This window comes from Camelus bactrianus, chromosome 16 (assembly GCF_048773025.1).
Source record: "Camelus bactrianus isolate YW-2024 breed Bactrian camel chromosome 16, ASM4877302v1, whole genome shotgun sequence".
Classification (NCBI taxonomy): Eukaryota; Metazoa; Chordata; class Mammalia; order Artiodactyla; family Camelidae; genus Camelus; species Camelus bactrianus.
In genome coordinates this window covers 9,845,885-9,867,141 of record NC_133554.1, presented here as the reverse complement: position 1 = coordinate 9,867,141, position 21,257 = coordinate 9,845,885, and the positions used below count along the sequence as shown (strand labels likewise).

Below are 21,257 nucleotides of genomic sequence, written 5' to 3'. Positions count from 1 at the left end.
AAAGGGAGGAATGAAAATAGCTTTTGCTTCGGAATGACAGAACGATGGGCAAAGGTGCTGTCTGATCTCACTTACATTGTAAAATTGATTTAAAATAAAAATGGGAGCATCTCCTCCTTCTTTGTGCAAAAAGCCTTTCCTGATTAGCCTTCTCCTTCCCAGGCCTGGCCCACTTGAAGGAGGGCTAGTGGCTGGGCAGGCACAGCCAGGTGGCAGGGGAACGAGAGGCCTGAAAGACTTGTTTCTGTCACACTGGGCTTCCAAAGATGTTTGCAGCCACAGACCTCCTGGACTGGCCTGCTCTGCCCCAAAGGAGCTGGATCAGCGTAACAGATGCTGAACGCCAATCCCCCCTCTCTCCCTCCTCCACAGGGACAGGAAGGAACACTGGGTTACCTAATCCAAGGAGCCTTCCAGCAATTATTTTATGAGAAAGTCAAATGCCAAAAGGCGTGCATGGGGTGTGTGTGTGTGTGTGTGTGTGTGTGTGTGTGTGTGTGTGTGTGTGTGAGAGTGTGTGTGTGTGTGTGTTTGTGTGTGTGTTTGTGTGTGTGTTTGTGTGTGTGTGTGTGTGTGTGTGTGTGTGTGTGCGTGTGTGTTTTGTAAGTAGCTCTCAGCACAGGGTGAGCCAGACTGCTCCCTGCATTCTTTCTCTGGGTGGAATCTTTGATAGAGACTAGGAGAGAGGCTTCTGCTACAGCTTCTGCCCCAAGAACCACTCAGCCCCTCCAGGTCTGAGCACAGGAGCCTGGAGTTCAGAGACCCTGGTCTCTGCCACGAAAGCCCAGCCACTTCCTTCGCAGGACCTGAGGAATGACCAGGTGGGGAAGTTTGGGAGGGACTGAACAGCCTGGTCCCTGTCCCCATAGCTGATGTGAACCTGGACCTGTGCCTGGTCCGGCAGCATAGAGGGGAGTCGGGGCAGGCAGGGGTCTGGCCTTCTCTCCCAGCTTCCCGGAGAAGGAAGGCTGGCTGGGTCTCTAGGCTGGGAACCCTAACGGTTGATAGATTCTAGAGACTAGCTGCCCAGGATCCACCCACATTCTCCCACCTCAGGCAGGTTATCTGGTCTCTCCTGATGTACCATGACGACATCTGGGAGGGGCTGGGCAGGGCTCCATCTGTGACTGGCAAGGGCAGAGATGGGGCTTGCAGTGGGTTTTGGGCAGACAGTACCAGAATCATACCATCCCCCTTGGCTTCTCTGACTGCTGACAGTCAGACCGCTGAGTCAGTAGCTGGAGATGAGCCTAGGAGAGGAGAGATGAACCAGGAGTGGGAGGAAGAGGGGCAGAGGGGCAGGGAGAGCAGGAGTGAGGGCGGAGGGGGTGATGCTGAGGTGGGGAGGGGGTGATCGACGACCAGTGCTACCCAAGAGCCTGCTCCACGCCACCTGGGGGGAGGCTGCAGCTTGCCCCAGGCCCCAGGGGCTCCTCTCAGCCATCCCCTCAAGGCCCCTCCTCCAACCCTCCCCCAGCTCCTGCCGGGTACCACACTGTGGAGGAGGTGAGGGCTGATGGACCCTGCTGAACTCCCTCCACATTCACCAGCCCTGATGTCAGCGGGCTAGCGAGGCCGACCTCCCACTGAGTCCCAGGGGCTCTGACACCCACCCTTCCAGCTTCCCTTCCCCTGGCTGTGACCTGTCCACCGCCCGCTGGTCCCTTGATCTGCTGTGCTGCTGGGCTGGAAGTAGGATGTGGGACAAGGCTTCCTGAGTCCCCTGCCGTCACCTCACGCAGTCAAATCCTTGCCAGGCCCAAACCATGAAGCCAGGAGATGAGATGGGGAAACGGAGGCCCCGGGAGGGACACGGACAGGCCCGAGGCCACAAGTAAGGTCCACAATGACAGGTGCAAAACCCAGGGCCCTGCCTCTAGTCCCAGCACCCCTCTGGGGGCAGCAGTCAAATCCAGCCAAGTCTGGGCAGCTCCTCCTGCTCCCAGTTTGCCTGGAGGCTCCTGTTCCCTGGAACTGCTCCTCAGAACTCTTCAGAACCCCCTCCAGGCCCTCCGGCACTGCCCCCTGAGGACCATCCCTCCTCCTGCCAGTCCTGACTGCCCTCCCACCCCCTCAGCTTCTCCTCCCCAGGGACCTTCCTGAGTGGCTGTTCTTTCCCTCACCCTTTAACCGTGGTCCCCAGGGTTCTGATCTGGGCCTGACCCCTTTCACCCGCAGACTCTTTCTGGGTGGTGTCACCCACCCCCACCTCCGTACCGATGACTGCCGCTTCTCCATCGCCAGCCCAGCCCCTCTCCATATACCCACCAGCCTCCAGCCCTCAGGCCTGAAGGTCCCACCCCCTCCCCAGACTCCTCAGGTCCCGAGAAGGCACACAAGGCTTACAGGGTGGGGAAAGGCCATAAGAAGTGGGATGGTGCAGGCCACTGCATTCCTGGGCCCACTTGTCAGGCCCACTCCTCCACCTTCTGCACCCGAGTCCCCGGGCGTGGGTGAGGTGCATATACACACTTGCGTGCATGTGTTGGACCCCATCCTCAGAGAGCTGGGGCTGTCTGTCTCAGCTGTTCATCCACCCCCACACCTGGAGAGACAACTGGCTTTAGAAAGTGCTCTGTGAACATGGGGTGATGGGATACCTCGAAAAAGGGGACTCACTTGGGAGCCAGTCGAACCTCCAGGATGGACTGAGATGGGTGACGGAGAGGGTGCGTTAGCGGCCACGATGAGCCACAGGGGGCTCACAGGTACTGCACAACCCTGTCTTGAAGGTCACAGCCTTTGCACTGAGTCAAAGGCAGCTGCCAACCTCACTGGTCACTTCAGCCCTCCAAGCCCCTCTGCCAGGATGGGCTCAGGTTGGAAGGTCAGGGGCCAGGCCAGACCCATTATCTGCCAGGCCCTGATGGGCCCTGCCTGCCTGCAGCCCTCAGCTTGCTGGGTGGCTGATGGGCCTGGGAGTTCTCATAATTGGGAAGGTGTGTGAAGCCAGTCATTCCCCACTCCCCAGGGTTCCCAGCTGCAGGCACCCAAAGGGAGTAGACTAACAAGGACCCAGTGGAGCAATGCACTCCAGGGCCGGACCCCTCGGCAAACAAAGGATCTCCCACCCCTCCTCTCCAATCTGAAATCCAGCCTCTGCCCTGGAAACTGTTGCCTTGTTATGAGATCCATATGGGTGTGGATGCAAGGCTTACGTTTATCTTTTCCTGCCAGGTTGCTGGGTTCGGGAGCCAAGGGGAATGCTAAGCAGGGAGGTGGGAGTGTGGTGGAGGCTGCGCAGGAGCCCGGGGGGCCAGTCGTGGAGGCCCCAGGCCTCATCTCCGGCCAGGACTAGGAGAGGGACACATGGGGCTCTGCCCTCTGCCCCAGAGCTCTGCCTGCCTGAACTCTCCTGAATCCTGGAACCCTGAGGCCCCTGCGTGGGGGGACGGAAGAGACCCCTGCCCCCTGGGTCACTCCAATTCCCCTCTACCAAACCCTCCTTTAAACTCCATCCCAGGGACACTCAGCTGGACACACATTTTCATCTTTCTCCCACGTATCTGAGGACGTGTCTGTGCATGTATCATGCTTGCGTGTCCCAGTGTGGGTGTGTCAGTGCGGAGGGAAGATGTGGGCATTGCAGAGTCTACAGGACCTGCACGTGTATGTGGCGTGTGGGGTGTGGGTACATTTCCAAGCACCTGTGTTTATAGGAGGGACTTTTATGCATTTGCTCATAAGTGCTGAACGTGTTCTAGACACACGCAAATGCATGCCTGCTGCACATGTGTCAGCGTAGAACGCACGCATGCCTGTATGTGTATGTTGAGCGTCTCCATATGCTTCCATATATCAAGCGTTTGTGTATCACTGTGTGAGTCTGACTGCACAAGTCAGGTGCCCCATCTCTGGCTGCCTCTTTAACCAGACCTAGAAGTCTGTCTCTAGAAGGTAGGGATCCTGGGCGCTCTGCGGAGACTTGCATACAAGGTTTTAAGGGTGGCCCTGATCTGGAGAGAGGGTAAGAGAGAGCAGACCTTCTCAACCCCCGACCAACGTTGGGCCCTCGTGGTCCTAGTGGAGGAGGAATTTCCCACGGGCCTCTGCTGAGGCTCAGGCCGCCCAGAGAACAAACAGCACACATCCCCGTGTGGAGGGGCCTGCCTCCTCCCAGCAAAGGCAGGGGCTGCGGAGGGTGTGGAGTGGAGACAGCTGCTTCCAGCCCAGATAAGGCCATGGGGCTCACAGTTTCCATTTCTAGGATCCCCTCCCCACTCAGGTCCCAGCTCCTAAGCCCTGGCCCCATGGCCTGGAAAGGTCTCCGCTGACTCACCCCAGCGCCCTGCCCCCACCTTGGGAACAGCACCCCACCACAGCCTGTCCTGGGCCACTGTGGTCTCTGGGGCAGGACAGCCCCGGCCTGGGGCCCTCACAGCTAATATCCTGACCCTTGTGCCTCTGAAAAGCCACACAGGAAGGAGCACTGGCCCCTCCTGTCCTCTTAGAACGACACTCCCTGCGTCTACGTGCTCGTGCAATCCGCTCCGCCAGCCTGGCTGCCCCGGCCCAGAGGACCCCGAGACCCCGAGGGGCGAGCAGTCATCATCAGCGGCAGAACTGGGCCTAAATTCTGGACTCATCCTCCCTTCTCCCCCGCTGCTCCACAACTTCCCACCCGAGGCCTGCCCCCTCCAGCCCTGCCTGGCCCGCCTCCCCTCCCCCTCCCTGGGCTATTTATAGGGACTGGGGGAGGCAGAGCTCCAGGGCTGTGGCTCCCTGGGCCTTCCCCAGGGGCCCCGCAGGCCAGGCAGTGTCTGCTTTCAGCCCAGCAAAAGGCTGTGTCACTCCAAGTAAGCAGTGGGGGTGGGGTGGCTGGGCAGAGGCAGGGGGCTGGGCTCTGGCCTTTGCCAGGGCCCTCCAAAGCCTTTTGCAGCCCACACACAAGCTGGGCTTCCTCAGAATCATTCTGGAGTCCCCCTTGGGGCTGGAGCGGTACGGGAGGTCTCTGCGGGCGCTAGCACCTCCTTGGGGAAGCCTGGAGGAGACCAGCACCCACACCACCAGGCTGCCACCTCCCCTGCAAGCCCCCCGAGTCTCCTTTCTCTAACAAAACTATCCCTCTGACCCATGACTCCCCTCCACCAACAGTGGGTCGAATGCCTTAAGGTGCATTTCAAGGCCCTTCCGGCAAAATGCACAAACTCCCACACTTCTGCCTTTGTGGCTGCCCTGGTCCCACTGCCTGAAGCATCCCTTCCACTTGCCATCCTGTCTGGCAGACTCCCTTCTTTAGGTCTTCAGAGCCCAGTTTAAATGCCACCTCCTCCAGGAAGCCGTCCCTGATGAGGCCTGTTAGCACTCCTCCCCTCCCCTCCCCGCCCACCATGCCCATTGAAATATATCCCTCCTCTCCTGCCCTGGCTCCCTCCTCCAGTGTGGAGCTGCTGTCTGTCTTGAGTAGTGATCTCTGGGGCTCCTGAGAGGGCAAGGCCCTGCCTCTCTCATCCCTCTGACCCCTGGCCCAGCCCCCAGCTCCATCAGCCATTTGAATGAGTGAGTGAAGGGAGGGGCGCCGAATGGAGCAGTGCAGGAACTAGTGACTGAACAGTGAATGGAAGTGGAGAGAACAGGGGGGCAGGAAAGCAGAAGAGACCCCACCTGTGTCTCCTGAGCCCTGGAGTGACTGCCTGGTGCCCCCACAGGTGGGAAGGTGGCAGGGGCAGCCCAGGCCAGGTCTCAGTGGCACGGCTCGGCCCTGGGCAGCCGCCAGCTCGGTCACTCTCATTCTTTCCAGATCAAAGTTCCCCCGGGGAACAGCCTGGAACCTGACACTGGCCTGGGGTGGGGGGACGGGGCCAGCTGGCACAGTTCGGGAGGAGGACGCGGAAAGGCAGGCACCTGTCCCCAGCTCCAGGGACCCCAGGCCAGCAGCCTTGGGAGGGGACTGGATACACTTCCGCACACCTACTTCAGCCCCAGCCCCATCCTTGGATAGGCCATACTGGTAGGTGGGGAACCCGTGGCTCTAGGCCCTTCTGTCCCAGACTCCCCAAGGACCCCAAACCCTCAGGGCCTCAGCGGCTCGGCTTCCTGCACGACCATCCCCCCACATCAGTTCTGACTCAGCCCCACCCCGTCTCCCAGCACCTTCCATCCAGACACCCTCCAGGTGTGTGTTTCTCTGTCTCCCAGTGTCTGTATCTATTTCTGTCTTGGCACCTTTCTGTCTAGACTCTCTGTACTTCTGTGCTTCTCTGTATTTTTCATTCTCGTCTCAGTCCTTACCCTGGTCTCTCTTTCCATCTCTCTGTCTCCCTAGACACGAAGAGTAACGATGGAGTGATTTGTCCACCCTTTCTTTTAAGGAAGGAGCTGTTTTCATGGCTCTCCCCCGTCTCCAGCCCCTAGTCCCTCCAGTCTACAGTGAACAGATTTTCCTGATGCTGAGATGAGGGTGGGAGAGGACAGACCCCACCGCCCCTGCTGCAGCCAGGCCTCCCTGGTGCCCTCAGGCTGCTGCGTCTGAGCCAGGCCTCGGTCAGCCCCAGGTCCAAAGCTTTATCAGTGACACTGGGCGAGCTGGAATGCTGAGCGTGATTCTGTCCTGGTGTTCCAACTGTCATCTCAACCTCCTTAGGTGGCTCTGGAGGTTGAGACGGGGCTTCCTCCTGGACTGAAGAAAGCCCCACCCCCTCAGGGGGACCTGTAGTCTGAGCTGTGGCCTCTTGTTGTCCTGGGAGATTCAACCTTCCCAGGGTGCTCCGGAGACGGAGAAAGAGGCTTAGACTGGACTGGAGAAATTTCAGCCTGCTCGGGGGGAACGGGAAAATGAGCAGAGCCCTCCTGCTGCTCTGGGGAACTTTCAGCCTCCTTAGCAGGCTCTGGAGTGATGACAACTGTGAGATCCAGGGGTTTGCCTATGGTACTAGGCACCACTGGATGCTGAGCTTCACCTGGCCCTGCAGGTGAGAACGTCACCTCATTATGTACTGGATGTTGAGCTGTGGCAGCTGTAGAGGTCTCTGGAGGCTGAGTTGGGGGCTCAAGCTGGACTGGAGAAGGTTCACCATTTCCTGAGGGGGCTGGAGGCTGTTCCGGAACCTCCTGCTCGACCAGTAACGGTTCCAACTGCTCAGGGGACCCTGCAGACTGAGATGAGGCCTCCTGTTGGGGCGGAGAAGGTCCAGCTTCACTTGTGGGCCCTGAAGTTATGGTGAGTGCAAGGTCCACAGGTTTAACAGTGACACTGGGCCACTGCAGAGACTGAGCTTGATCCTGGCCTGGAGGAGAAGCTGTTGTCACATGATCTTGAGAATGAGCTGGAGAGGGTTCGGCCTCAGCGGGAGACTGTGGACGCTGAGCTGTGCTTTCCTGCTGGGTTGCGGAAGGCTCTATCTCTGCTGGAGACTGAGCTGGGCTCTCCTGCTGGGTGGCTGGGTTCACCACCTCAGGATGCTCTGTGGGCTGAGCTGGGCTCTCCTGCTGGGTTGAGAAGGGTGCAACTTCCCCATTAGGCTCATAAGGCTGAGCCGGTCGTCCCTGTTCACCTGGAGAAGGCTCACCTTCCTCAGGAGGCTCTGGAGGCTGACCTGTGGCATCCTGCGGGGTTGGAGAAGGTTCTGCCTCCACAGAATATTCAGGAGGCTGAGGCCGGGGCTCCTGCTGGGCTGCGGTAAACTCGCCTTCCTTAGCAGGCTCTGGAGTGACCATAAGTTCCAAATCCACAGGTTTAAGTGTAACACTGGACAGCTTGGAGTGAGCTGGATAGTTACTTCCAGGTCGAGCTGCTGCCTCTTCACTCGCTGGAAACTGAGGTACATTCTCACCAGGGGACCCCGGAACTTGCGCTGGGGCCTCTTGCTGGAGTGGGGCAGAGTCATACTCAGGGCGCTCTGCAGGCTGAGCCTGGGCCTCCTGAGGGAATGGAGGAGGTTCCGCCTCCTCAGGATGCTCTGCAGGCTGAGCCTGGGCCTCCTGCTCAAGTGAAGGTTGCACCTCCTCGGGGCTCTCTGGAGGCTGAGACGCAGCTTCCTCCTGGACTGGAGAAGGTTCCACCTCCTCAGGGCTCTCTGGAGGCTGATAGGGGGCCTCCTGCAGAACTGGAGAAGTTTCAACCACATTAGTGACCTCTGGATTTATAGTAAGTGCCAGATCCACAGGGTTAACACTGACACTGTGCAGGTCTGACTGCTGAGCTTCATTCTCATTGGGACCATGAGGCCTTAATTGTTCAGCTAAAAGCTCCTGAAGCCCTCCCTCCCCCCAAGGGACTGCAGCGCCTACTTCCTCAGGGCCCTCTGAAGGCTGAGACAGAGCCCCCTGCTGAAGTGGAGCTGGTTCTGTCTCTTCAGTGGCCTCTGGACGCTGAGCCTGGGCCTCTGCCTGGGGCGGAAAAGATTCAACCTTCCCAGGGGTCTGTGGATTTTGAGCAGGACCCTCTTGCTGGGGTGGAGACTCAACCTCCTGAGTGGGCTCTGGACACTGAGCCTGGGCCTCCTGCAGGGATGAGGACATTTCAGCCTCCTCAGGGGGCTCTGGAGGCTGATCTGGGCTTCCCAGAAGATCCAAAGGTAGATCTATATCTACAGCTTTGATCTTATTACCTTTAGGTCGAGACAGAGCTGGGGCCTGATTCTGATCCCAGCCTAGCACTGGAACCTCCTCTGGGAGCTTTTGATGCTGGGTTATCCTGTCATTCTCACCTTGACGTGGAACAGCAACATCTACCTGCAGGCAGCTCTCCATTTGACTCCACATCCGTGTACAGAAGTAGTCTCAGCTGACTCCTGTGTGAAAGAATTAAACTCTCCCCTGATTGTGAGTTGGGGGTCTGCTGGACAGAGCCCAGGGACCACCTCAGGGGCCATCCCTGGACCAGCAGCCAGAGTGGTTGCCAAGCAAAGAGCTGCAGCAACCAAAAATACTGGGGAAACATAACACAAAGACGATTCGGGCACAGTGACACAGGCTAGTAGGAAACTGGCCAGGCACACTGAACAGACACCGAAGCGAAATGGCAGCTTGGCTACACGTGCGCCCCTCCCCTGCCTCATGTCCCACCCTGTAGTGACACCTCTTTTATTAGGTCTAGATGCAACCACAGTCAGGCTTTTTCCCAGGGTCCAAGCCATCCTTCCCCCACCAAAGGTGACACTTACCTCCTGCCAGGCCCTCTCTCCAACCCCAGCCTGGCCCCCCAGCACAACGAGGCAGGATTTGGGCTGCAGACCAGAGTGGCCCCAGGCTCCAGCAGCGCAGGGGTGGGGGTGAGGTGGTGCAGAGCTTCCCAAGGAAGTCACAGGGCCCGGCCTTCAGGAAGATTCAGAAGTGCTAGCCCAGTTCTGGGCATCTGAACTCCTCCTCCTCAAAGCTGACATCTGAGAGACATTCTTCCTCCCCTTGGCCACACTGCTTCCAAGAAAAGTAGCTGACCTACAAAATGAGCACCAGTCAGGGCGGCGGGAGGGGAATACACCTTACAGTTAGATATTTTAAAATGTTGCCATGTCCTCTGAACTCTCAGCATCCATGTCTGATTATAAAATTCACCACTCTATTATTAGGGGTTACCACTGAATCAGTGATGACTCTAAAATTTCTGTAGGAAGGGTTTTGGAGTAGGTGAGCAATTCACTCTGAGAAAAACTGTTGGAAACCAAGTGAACAGCTCTTTACCTCGGCATGGGAAAATTTGCCCATCTCACCTTGTCTCAGCACAGCCATTAGTCTAGAAGCAATTACAATGCCCCTTTTCAGAGGTCTACCCTGTGTGCACACACAGAGAAGACACCTAGAATGTTAAAGTCAGCATGTTGGGGGGAGGTATAGCTCTGTGGCTAGTGTGTACCTAGCACGCACAAGGTCCTGGATTCAATCCCAGTACCTCCATTAAAAATAGTGGGGAAAGGGGTGGGAAGGGATAAACTGGGCATTGGAGACTTGCAGATACTAACACTATAAATAAAATAGACAAACAAGTTTATACTGTATAGCACAGGGAACGATATTCAGTATCTTCTAGTAACTTATGGTTAAAAAATAAGAAAACAAATCTATGTATGTTCCTATATGACTGTGTATTGTGCTGTACACCAGAAATTGACACAACAGTGTAAACTGACTATACTTCAATAAAAATATATTTTTAAGATATAGTATATATGTAAATAAATAAAAAAAAAATGTGATTACCTCTTCCCTCTCAAAAAATAAAGTCAGCATGTTAAATAATTTTCTTGAAATACTGCAGATAGCACCCACTTTACTTCCTTCACAGCCCTTATAATCATCTCTCTGATTTTAGTCATTTTTAATTGTCTGGCACACCCTCTGGCCACTAAACTCCATGGAGAAGGCACTTCATCTTACTCCCAGCGTTAAGCACATAATGGTTTTTAAATGGAATTGATTCCAAGATTGGCCAAAGAGGAATGGCTCTGTTGTTATAATCAGCTTTCTGAAAATTTTAGCATCCATACTGGCTCAGGGAACAAGAGCAGGGTAGGTGGGTGATGTCCACTGCGGCCTCTGGAGGGGCCCAACAGCCGGGCCAGCCTGCCTCACCTGGTAGCCGATGGTCTTGCTGCGACACCACTCGAGCAGAATCTGCTTGATGCTGCTGGAGCTGGCCACTCCGAAGCTCTGTGAGCGCTTCAGCTTTCCCCGGGTCTCGCCCTTCCCCCTGTGGAGAGAGGGCAGGCCTGCTGGGGGCTGGGGGCCAGGGGGCTGCCTCTCAGCTGCCATCTGCTCCGGGAATGTGCCTCACCAGCTCTGCTCACCCAGGGAGATGCTCTGTCGGCAGGCAACCTCCCAGCCCCACGCCCACGTCCAGGCGTGCGCCCCGTGTCCCAGCTGCACTGCGTCCAGTGATGGGGTCCGGCAGGACCAGCCCCCTTCCAGCCTCCAGGCCCCCTGTGTACTTCCCACACTGGCGATCCTGCGGCAGAGGACCTGACCCCACATGGCCCATGCCCCTGCCCTCTGCTTGGAAAACCCTCCTTGCCTCCATCCCACCCCTCCTCTGAGCTCCTTCCGAGGCCACCCTCCCTCATGGTTTCCTATTCTAGGCCCCAAAGACACTCTTTATCGGCCAAGATCAGGTTGTCTGGGTCAGTGGGACACTTCCTGGGTCTGTCCCCCTCACCAGAGTCAGAGCCTTGGGAGCCACGACTGGGGGGGGGGGTCATTGTCTCATAGGCCTGGGCCAACCCTAAATGTAACAGGAGTCAATACCACTCACTGACAGGAGGGCTGGATAAACATGCAAAGGTGGCCGTTTCTAATGGGGCAGGCGGTGTAGTGTGACAGGGAGCCAGTGGTACTGGGGTCTCACTGTGTCACCTCCAGCTTCTGCTGGGAATCCCAGTGACTGCCCTCTGGTCTCCCCAGTCATGCCTGGAAACCAACCTCTTCAGTTGGATGAGGGATGTGGGTGTGAGGGTGCCTAGAGTTCCCTCTGGCAATGTGGGAGTGGGGCTGGGGCCTCATCACAGCCTCCCTCCCCAGAACTGGAGCCACCTGCCCCTCAGCCGGCCCTGTAGCCAGCCCTGACCTATGTCTTGCCTGAGAGGTCACATCTTGGGGAACTGCCCTCGGGGGAACAGGACAGGGCCAGCTTTGCTCTGCCTGCCTGCCTGACCCCAGTGTGGGCTCAGGCTTCCTTTGGGGGCCCAGACTGATCTGGGAGGGTGCTATGAGCATCCATACTTGCTGGCTTCTGTGTCCTGCTCCCATTTCTCAAACAATGCCTTCCGGGCCTGTGCCCCCGAGGTGCGGGGCAGCGTCTGTGACCGCACCAGCTCCCGGCGACGCTCCCCCTGCCGATGGGCCTGAGTCGTGGCTGGCGGCTGCGGGGAGGGGGACGACTGGGGTGGCGTCACCCGAGGTGGGCTGAGGAGAGACCACTGAGTCAAGAGCACAGATCTGGCCATCACTAGCTCGCACAGGCCCCGGGCCTCCACCCCACTGAATGTGAAATGAGGCAGCGGCTGGGCTATAGGCAGAGAGGAAGCACCCCTGTTCCAGCCCCCAAACGGTTCCACAGATTTTTGGAACTGAGCTGCTGTCTGAGGCCGGCCTGGCCAGCAGTGGGCCCCCTCTGTGGGCATAATCGCCCCTCGGCAGGTGTCAATGCCTGGGGTGGGCGGGGGCGGCCTCCTGGCAGGACAAGCAACCAGAACCAGCCCCACCAGGATCAGGTCCCCTCCTCGCCACCACTAAATAAGATCCCCTCTGTTTCCCCCCAAAATAGTTTGTCAGAAAGTCTCAATTCTCCTTTTATTATTAAGAGGGGGAGAAAAAAGCCAAGCCAGACCCCACCCAACACCCAGCTCCGATCACAGTTCAGAGGGCCTGGGGGCAGCGCATGGGGACAACCAGAGGCCAGGAGGCAGCCTGTAACACAGGGAACCCCCTCACAGGCCTCCCCCACGGTAAGGGCCTCTCCAGGTAACTCCACAGTCCACAAGCAGGAAGCCCCCAGCTCAGAGGGAGCCTAGCCAGGATGGCTGAAGATCCATCCTGTGGGGACTGAGAAACTCTCTCCAATCTTTGGACAGACTTGCTTTGAAGGATCCTTAAAGAAACCAGCCCTCCGCCGTATTGTTCCAAACAAAACTCTCTACCAAGCTTCGCTGCCTCATTTCTCCTCTCAAACCCCACTCAGCGACACTGCTGCCTTAGTTCTCCAGAGGCACCAAGCCAAGGAAGGTGCCTCCTCCTGGGGTTGGCACTGGGAGCTCCGTGCAGGGGCCTGGGTAGCCTGGGTCCAAGGCCAAGCCCAGACACTTCCTGGGGAGTGACGACCCTGCCACCGGGAACAGGGGCCCTGACTCGCCTGTTATCGTTCCTGCTGGCCGTCACCCCCCCATAGCCTGAGCTGGACAAAGACCGTGGGAGGGAAGAGTTCTTCTCTGCGGGACAAAGGGAGGGAGAGAAATAACAAACCCTGGTCTTGGGGAGGGCCACCACTGCCTGCCTCCCATCCTTTGACCCCACCCTGAGCTATTCACACAGCAACACTCTGGGCACTGGCAGGACCTCTGGGCTAAGCTGACCCTGCCTGGGCCAACAGTTGAGGAGAAAGGATGCTGGAACATAGAGCAATGACATAAAAGAGGTCCTTTAAAGTACTCCTCACTGCATTTGAGAGCACAGAGCCCAGGGCCTCCTGTGCTGCATATCCAGTAGACACCATGTTACCAAGCCCTCATTCTGGAAATCCACACAGCCCGACACAAGGGCACACCACTGGGGCCTGATCACAGGTCCAAGACAGCCCCAGGGGGACCACGCCAGGTCTGTTACACACAAAGTGTGCAGGGTAGGCGGCCACCTTCTAACCACAGCCTTGATCTGCAGTAAAAGCCATGGTCATACCCCGCAGGATGAGGCTACTTCACAGCAGCTCTGGGAGAGGAGCCGGGAAAGATGGGCCCCATCTGATGGAGCAGGCGAGCTGGGGACGGGGGTGGCAGTGACAGGCAGAGCGGGTAGGGCCCGGCCCCAGGATTTCTGAGTCTCTTGCAAACCACCCCCAGCCCCTGACCTCCCTCCCATTTTGAGGTCATGGTCTCCTGCTCCTACCACTGGGACTGGGAGTCCAGGATGTGGTGGCCGCGCTGGGGCTTGAGCTGAGGCCCCCCAGGATGGCAGCAGACGTGGGCGAGAGAGCTGTGGCTGAGGTCTCCCCAGAGAACTTCTCGGAGACTCGTGTGACGGCTGTGACTGGCTGGTGAGGCTGCCGCAAGGAGAGGTTCACAGGGCGAGGCTTGAGGGGCTCTGGTGTTGGGATGGTTTGGGCGGCTTCGGGGGGCCCATCACCCGGACCTGAAACAGGTGACCAGCAAGGGTCGGGGGTTTCAGCCATGGCATTAACAGGGACCTCAGAACCACCCAGGAGGACTCCAGCCTGGGTTCAACTGAGGGGCGGTGGGAGGGGCGGGCAGAGGGCGGGGCGAGCCCGGCGAGCCCCGGGAATGGGCGCCGCTTGGGGGCGGGGCCTGGGGGCGGGGCCTGGCGGCTCGGGGTCACCCCCAACCCCAGCCCCTGTGACCCACGCGATGCGGCGAGGGGGAGTGCCGCCAGTGGCGCCGGAGGAGAGCTCGCCCAGCCTCTCGTCTCCCTCGGTGCGGAGCTCAGGGGGAGTGCCAAGGCGGAGACCCCCTTGACCCTGGAGAAGCAGTGTGCGACATGTGGGAGGGACTGCCGGCCGTCAGAGGAAGGCCTCGACCCCCAAGTAGACTTGATTTAGGAGACAGCGGACGTGGGTTATGCGTTCCCACAGGGCTGTCACTCTCAGGGCCCAGGTACTACTGGGGGTAGGGATCCCCCACTGCTCTGGGGGACCTGAGAGCGGCAGCAGTAACCCCCAGAACTGTCACCCTGTGCACATGACTGCCCGCTCTAAGCCGTGGACACGGCCCTCACAAGCACATACTTACGTGAGGCATCTTGGCCTGGAATTTCTTGCACCTAAGGGAGAGGGAGACAGGTGGTGAGGTCCCTCCTTGTCTCTGCAATTATGCACTCTCCCCTCCCAGCCCCACTCTGTGTAACAAGATTCCTGTGTCATTTCTGCCAGTGGTCACGGGGCTCCGAGCTCACTGAGTGGCCCCTGTTGGGGCATCCACAAGTGACTGAGGTCAGACAGAGAAGAGAAGGTGTGCTTAGGACCGAATCTCCAAATTCTCGGGTCAGAGACCATGGGACTAATCACCTCTCTCCCTCCATCAAGTCTCAGTCCCTGGCCTGTGGTTACAGGCCAGGGCTCCCACCTCGATTCCCTCTCAACACCCCTTTCATGCTGGAACCCAGATATTCCTCCCTTCCATAACCCCCAACCTCCAAACATCACGAGAAAGGGAGGAATGAAAATAGCTTTTGCTTCGGAATGACAGAACGATGGGCAAAGGTGCTGTCTGATCTCATGTACATAGTAAAATTGATTTAAAATAAAAAATGGGAGCATCTCCTCCTTTTTTGTGCAAAAAGCCTTTCCTGATTAGCCTTCTCCTTCCCAGGCCTGGCCCACTTGAAGGAGGGCTAGTGGCTGGGCAGGCACAGCCAGGTGGCAGGGGAACGAGAGGCCTGAAAGACTTGTTTCTGTCACACTGGGCTTCCAAAGATGTTTGCAGCCACAGACCTCCTGGACTGGCCTGCTCTGCCCCAAAGGAGCTGGATCAGCGTAACAGATGCTGAACGCCAATCCCCCCTCTCTCCCTCCTCCACAGGGACAGGAAGGAACACTGGGTTACCTAATCCAAGGAGCCTTCCAGCAATTATTTTATGAGAAAGTCAAATGCCAAAAGGCGTGCATGGGGTGTGTGTGTGTGTGTGTGTGTGTGTGTGTGTGTGTGTGTGTGTGAGAGTGTGTGTGTGTGTGTGTTTGTGTGTGTGTTTGTGTGTGTGTTTGTGTGTGTGTGTGTGTGTGTGTGTGTGTGCGTGTGTGTTTTGTAAGTAGCTCTCAGCACAGGGTGAGCCAGACTGCTCCCTGCATTCTTTCTCTGGGTGGAATCTTTGATAGAGACTAGGAGAGAGGCTTCTGCTACAGCTTCTGCCCCAAGAACCACTCAGCCCCTCCAGGTCTGAGCACAGGAGCCTGGAGTTCAGAGACCCTGGTCTCTGCCACGAAAGCCCAGCCACTTCCTTCGCAGGACCTGAGGAATGACCAGGTGGGGAAGTTTGGGAGGGACTGAACAGCCTGGTCCCTGTCCCCATAGCTGATGTGAACCTGGACCTGTGCCTGGTCCGGCAGCATAGAGGGGAGTCGGGGCAGGCAGGGGTCTGGCCTTCTCTCCCAGCTTCCCGGAGAAGGAAGGCTGGCTGGGTCTCTAGGCTGGGAACCCTAACGGTTGATAGATTCTAGAGACTAGCTGCCCAGGATCCACCCACATTCTCCCACCTCAGGCAGGTTATCTGGTCTCTCCTGATGTACCATGACGACATCTGGGAGGGGCTGGGCAGGGCTCCATCTGTGACTGGCAAGGGCAGAGATGGGGCTTGCAGTGGGTTTTGGGCAGACAGTACCAGAATCATACCATCCCCCTTGGCTTCTCTGACTGCTGACAGTCAGACCGCTGAGTCAGTAGCTGGAGATGAGCCTAGGAGAGGAGAGATGAACCAGGAGTGGGAGGAAGAGGGGCAGAGGGGCAGGGAGAGCAGGAGTGAGGGCGGAGGGGGTGATGCTGAGGTGGGGAGGGGGTGATCGACGACCAGTGCTACCCAAGAGCCTGCTCCACGCCACCTGGGGGGAGGCTGCAGCTTGCCCCAGGCCCCAGGGGCTCCTCTCAGCCATCCCCTCAAGGCCCCTCCTCCAACCCTCCCCCAGCTCCTGCCGGGTACCACACTGTGGAGGAGGTGAGGGCTGATGGACCCTGCTGAACTCCCTCCACATTCACCAGCCCTGATGTCAGCGGGCTAGCGAGGCCGACCTCCCACTGAGTCCCAGGGGCTCTGACACCCACCCTTCCAGCTTCCCTTCCCCTGGCTGTGACCTGTCCACCGCCCGCTGGTCCCTTGATCTGCTGTGCTGCTGGGCTGGAAGTAGGATGTGGGACAAGGCTTCCTGAGTCCCCTGCCGTCACCTCACGCAGTCAAATCCTTGCCAGGCCCAAACCATGAAGCCAGGAGATGAGATGGGGAAACGGAGGCCCCGGGAGGGACACGGACAGGCCCGAGGCCACAAGTAAGGTCCACAATGACAGGTGCAAAACCCAGGGCCCTGCCTCTAGTCCCAGCACCCCTCTGGGGGCAGCAGTCAAATCCAGCCAAGTCTGGGCAGCTCCTCCTGCTCCCAGTTTGCCTGGAGGCTCCTGTTCCCTGGAACTGCTCCTCAGAACTCTTCAGAACCCCCTCCAGGCCCTCCGGCACTGCCCCCTGAGGACCATCCCTCCTCCTGCCAGTCCTGACTGCCCTCCCACCCCCTCAGCTTCTCCTCCCCAGGGACCTTCCTGAGTGGCTGTTCTTTCCCTCACCCTTTAACCGTGGTCCCCAGGGTTCTGATCTGGGCCTGACCCCTTTCACCCGCAGACTCTTTCTGGGTGGTGTCACCCACCCCCACCTCCGTACCGATGACTGCCGCTTCTCCATCGCCAGCCCAGCCCCTCTCCATATACCCACCAGCCTCCAGCCCTCAGGCCTGAAGGTCCCACCCCCTCCCCAGACTCCTCAGGTCCCGAGAAGGCACACAAGGCTTACAGGGTGGGGAAAGGCCATAAGAAGTGGGATGGTGCAGGCCACTGCATTCCTGGGCCCACTTGTCAGGCCCACTCCTCCACCTTCTGCACCCGAGTCCCCGGGCGTGGGTGAGGTGCATATACACACTTGCGTGCATGTGTTGGACCCCATCCTCAGAGAGCTGGGGCTGTCTGTCTCAGCTGTTCATCCACCCCCACACCTGGAGAGACAACTGGCTTTAGAAAGTGCTCTGTGAACATGGGGTGATGGGATACCTCGAAAAAGGGGACTCACTTGGGAGCCAGTCGAACCTCCAGGATGGACTGAGATGGGTGACGGAGAGGGTGCGTTAGCGGCCACGATGAGCCACAGGGGGCTCACAGGTACTGCACAACCCTGTCTTGAAGGTCACAGCCTTTGCACTGAGTCAAAGGCAGCTGCCAACCTCACTGGTCACTTCAGCCCTCCAAGCCCCTCTGCCAGGATGGGCTCAGGTTGGAAGGTCAGGGGCCAGGCCAGACCCATTATCTGCCAGGCCCTGATGGGCCCTGCCTGCCTGCAGCCCTCAGCTTGCTGGGTGGCTGATGGGCCTGGGAGTTCTCATAATTGGGAAGGTGTGTGAAGCCAGTCATTCCCCACTCCCCAGGGTTCCCAGCTGCAGGCACCCAAAGGGAGTAGACTAACAAGGACCCAGTGGAGCAATGCACTCCAGGGCCGGACCCCTCGGCAAACAAAGGATCTCCCACCCCTCCTCTCCAATCTGAAATCCAGCCTCTGCCCTGGAAACTGTTGCCTTGTTATGAGATCCATATGGGTGTGGATGCAAGGCTTACGTTTATCTTTTCCTGCCAGGTTGCTGGGTTCGGGAGCCAAGGGGAATGCTAAGCAGGGAGGTGGGAGTGTGGTGGAGGCTGCGCAGGAGCCCGGGGGGCCAGTCGTGGAGGCCCCAGGCCTCATCTCCGGCCAGGACTAGGAGAGGGACACATGGGGCTCTGCCCTCTGCCCCAGAGCTCTGCCTGCCTGAACTCTCCTGAATCCTGGAACCCTGAGGCCCCTGCGTGGGGGGACGGAAGAGACCCCTGCCCCCTGGGTCACTCCAATTCCCCTCTACCAAACCCTCCTTTAAACTCCATCCCAGGGACACTCAGCTGGACACACATTTTCATCTTTCTCCCACGTATCTGAGGACGTGTCTGTGCATGTATCATGCTTGCGTGTCCCAGTGTGGGTGTGTCAGTGCGGAGGGAAGATGTGGGCATTGCAGAGTCTACAGGACCTGCACGTGTATGTGGCGTGTGGGGTGTGGGTACATTTCCAAGCACCTGTGTTTATAGGAGGGACTTTTATGCATTTGCTCATAAGTGCTGAACGTGTTCTAGACACACGCAAATGCATGCCTGCTGCACATGTGTCAGCGTAGAACGCACGCATGCCTGTATGTGTATGTTGAGCGTCTCCATATGCTTCCATATATCAAGCGTTTGTGTATCACTGTGTGAGTCTGACTGCACAAGTCAGGTGCCCCATCTCTGGCTGCCTCTTTAACCAGACCTAGAAGTCTGTCTCTAGAAGGTAGGGATCCTGGGCGCTCTGCGGAGACTTGCATACAAGGTTTTAAGGGTGGCCCTGATCTGGAGAGAGGGTAAGAGAGAGCAGACCTTCTCAACCCCCGACCAACGTTGGGCCCTCGTGGTCCTAGTGGAGGAGGAATTTCCCACGGGCCTCTGCTGAGGCTCAGGCCGCCCAGAGAACAAACAGCACACATCCCCGTGTGGAGGGGCCTGCCTCCTCCCAGCAAAGGCAGGGGCTGCGGAGGGTGTGGAGTGGAGACAGCTGCTTCCAGCCCAGATAAGGCCATGGGGCTCACAGTTTCCATTTCTAGGATCCCCTCCCCACTCAGGTCCCAGCTCCTAAGCCCTGGCCCCATGGCCTGGAAAGGTCTCCGCTGACTCACCCCAGCGCCCTGCCCCCACCTTGGGAACAGCACCCCACCACAGCCTGTCCTGGGCCACTGTGGTCTCTGGGGCAGGACAGCCCCGGCCTGGGGCCCTCACAGCTAATATCCTGACCCTTGTGCCTCTGAAAAGCCACACAGGAAGGAGCACTGGCCCCTCCTGTCCTCTTAGAACGACACTCCCTGCGTCTACGTGCTCGTGCAATCCGCTCCGCCAGCCTGGCTGCCCCGGCCCAGAGGACCCCGAGACCCCGAGGGGCGAGCAGTCATCATCAGCGGCAGAACTGGGCCTAAATTCTGGACTCATCCTCCCTTCTCCCCCGCTGCTCCACAACTTCCCACCCGAGGCCTGCCCCCTCCAGCCCTGCCTGGCCCGCCTCCCCTCCCCCTCCCTGGGCTATTTATAGGGACTGGGGGAGGCAGAGCTCCAGGGCTGTGGCTCCCTGGGCCTTCCCCAGGGGCCCCGCAGGCCAGGCAGTGTCTGCTTTCAGCCCAGCAAAAGGCTGTGTCACTCCAAGTAAGCAGTGGGGGTGGGGTGGCTGGGCAGAGGCAGGGGGCTGGGCTCTGGCCTTTGCCAGGGCCCTCCAAAGCCTTTTGCAGCCCACACACAAGCTGGGCTTCCTCAGAATCATTCTGGAGTCCCCCTTGGGGCTGGAGCGGTACGGGAGGTCTCTGCGGGCGCTAGCACCTCCTTGGGGAAGCCTGGAGGAGACCAGCACCCACACCACCAGGCTGCCACCTCCCCTGCAAGCCCCCCGAGTCTCCTTTCTCTAACAAAACTATCCCTCTGACCCATGACTCCCCTCCACCAACAGTGGGTCGAATGCCTTAAGGTGCATTTCAAGGCCCTTCCGGCAAAATGCACAAACTCCCACACTTCTGCCTTTGTGGCTGCCCTGGTCCCACTGCCTGAAGCATCCCTTCCACTTGCCATCCTGTCTGGCAGACTCCCTTCTTTAGGTCTTCAGAGCCCAGTTTAAATGCCACCTCCTCCAGGAAGCCGTCCCTGATGAGGCCTGTTAGCACTCCTCCCCTCCCCTCCCCGCCCACCATGCCCATTGAAATATATCCCTCCTCTCCTGCCCTGGCTCCCTCCTCCAGTGTGGAGCTGCTGTCTGTCTTGAGTAGTGATCTCTGGGGCTCCTGAGAGGGCAAGGCCCTGCCTCTCTCATCCCTCTGACCCCTGGCCCAGCCCCCAGCTCCATCAGCCATTTGAATGAGTGAGTGAAGGGAGGGGCGCCGAATGGAGCAGTGCAGGAACTAGTGACTGAACAGTGAATGGAAGTGGAGAGAACAGGGGGGCAGGAAAGCAGAAGAGACCCCACCTGTGTCTCCTGAGCCCTGGAGTGACTGCCTGGTGCCCCCACAGGTGGGAAGGTGGCAGGGGCAGCCCAGGCCAGGTCTCAGTGGCACGGCTCGGCCCTGGGCAGCCGCCAGCTCGGTCACTCTCATTCTTTCCAGATCAAAGTTCCCCCGGGGAACAGCCTGGAACCTGACACTGGCCTGGGGTGGGGGGACGGGGCCAGCTGGCACAGTTCGGGAGGAGGACGCGGAAAGGCAGGCACCTGTCCCCAGCTCCAGGGACCCCAGGCCAGCAGCCTTGGGAGGGGACTTCCGCACACCTACTTCAGCCCCAGCCCCATCCTTGGATAGGCCATACTGGTAGGTGGGGAACCCGTGGCTCTAGGCCCTTCTGTCCCAGACTCCCCAAGGACCCCAAACCCTCAGGGCCTCAGCGGCTCGGCTTCCTGCACGACCATCCCCCCACATCAGTTCTGACTCAGCCCCACCCCGTCTCCCAGCACCTTCCATCCAGACACCCTCCAGGTGTGTGTTTCTCTGTCTCCCAGTGTCTGTATCTATTTCTGTCTTGGCACCTTTCTGTCTAGACTCTCTGTACTTCTGTGCTTCTCTGTATTTTTCATTCTTGTCTCAGTCCTTACCCTGGTCTCTCTTTCCATCTCTCTGTCTCCCTAGACACGAAGAGTAACGATGGAGTGATTTGTCCACCCTTTCTTTTAAGGAAGGAGCTGTTTTCATGGCTCTCCCCCGTCTCCAGCCCCTAGTCCCTCCAGTCTACAGTGAACAGATTTTCCTGATGCTGAGATGAGGGTGGGAGAGGACAGACCCCACCGCCCCTGCTGCAGCCAGGCCTCCCTGGTGCCCTCAGGCTGCTGCGTCT

The 21,257-nt window shown here is 58.5% G+C and overlaps 2 protein-coding genes and 1 long non-coding RNA gene across 5 annotated transcripts; 1 reads left to right on the top strand and 2 right to left on the bottom strand.

The window, feature by feature from the left end:
* The first annotated feature begins 322 nt into the window (after window positions 1–322).
* Window positions 323–10,096, top strand: LOC141573591 (uncharacterized). The gene is made up of 3 exons (XR_012499436.1): window positions 323–821; window positions 7,674–7,760; window positions 8,556–10,096. It is a non-coding gene; the product is annotated as an uncharacterized LOC141573591 (long non-coding RNA).
* On the bottom strand, window positions 6,287–9,159 carry LOC141573576 (uncharacterized). The gene is made up of 3 exons (XM_074342491.1): window positions 9,105–9,159; window positions 8,649–8,732; window positions 6,287–8,045 (listed from the first exon to the last, which is right to left on the bottom strand). The coding sequence occupies exons 2-3, from the start codon at window positions 8,701–8,703 to the stop codon at window positions 6,640–6,642; spliced, it is 1,461 nt and encodes a 486-aa protein (XP_074198592.1). The 5' UTR covers window positions 8,704–8,732; window positions 9,105–9,159; the 3' UTR covers window positions 6,287–6,639.
* Window positions 9,239–21,156, bottom strand: LOC141573585 (uncharacterized). Of its 3 annotated transcripts, XR_012499398.1 has the most exons (7): window positions 21,019–21,156; window positions 15,848–15,923; window positions 14,388–14,418; window positions 13,531–13,773; window positions 11,653–12,857; window positions 10,510–10,627; window positions 9,239–9,378 (listed from the first exon to the last, which is right to left on the bottom strand). XR_012499398.1 is itself a non-coding variant. In XM_074342534.1 (3 exons), exons 1-3 carry the CDS (start codon window positions 12,051–12,053, stop codon window positions 9,277–9,279), a joined length of 621 nt encoding a protein of 206 aa, XP_074198635.1. In that variant the 5' UTR covers window positions 12,054–12,068; the 3' UTR covers window positions 9,239–9,276. The 3 variants fall into 3 exon arrangements, 1 of the variants encoding a protein (XP_074198635.1); XR_012499399.1 differs by lacking the exon at window positions 15,848–15,923 and having other exon boundaries at window positions 21,019–21,155; XM_074342534.1 differs by lacking the exons at window positions 13,531–13,773; window positions 14,388–14,418; window positions 15,848–15,923; window positions 21,019–21,156 and having other exon boundaries at window positions 11,653–12,068.
* Window positions 21,157–21,257: the final 101 nt, after the last annotated feature.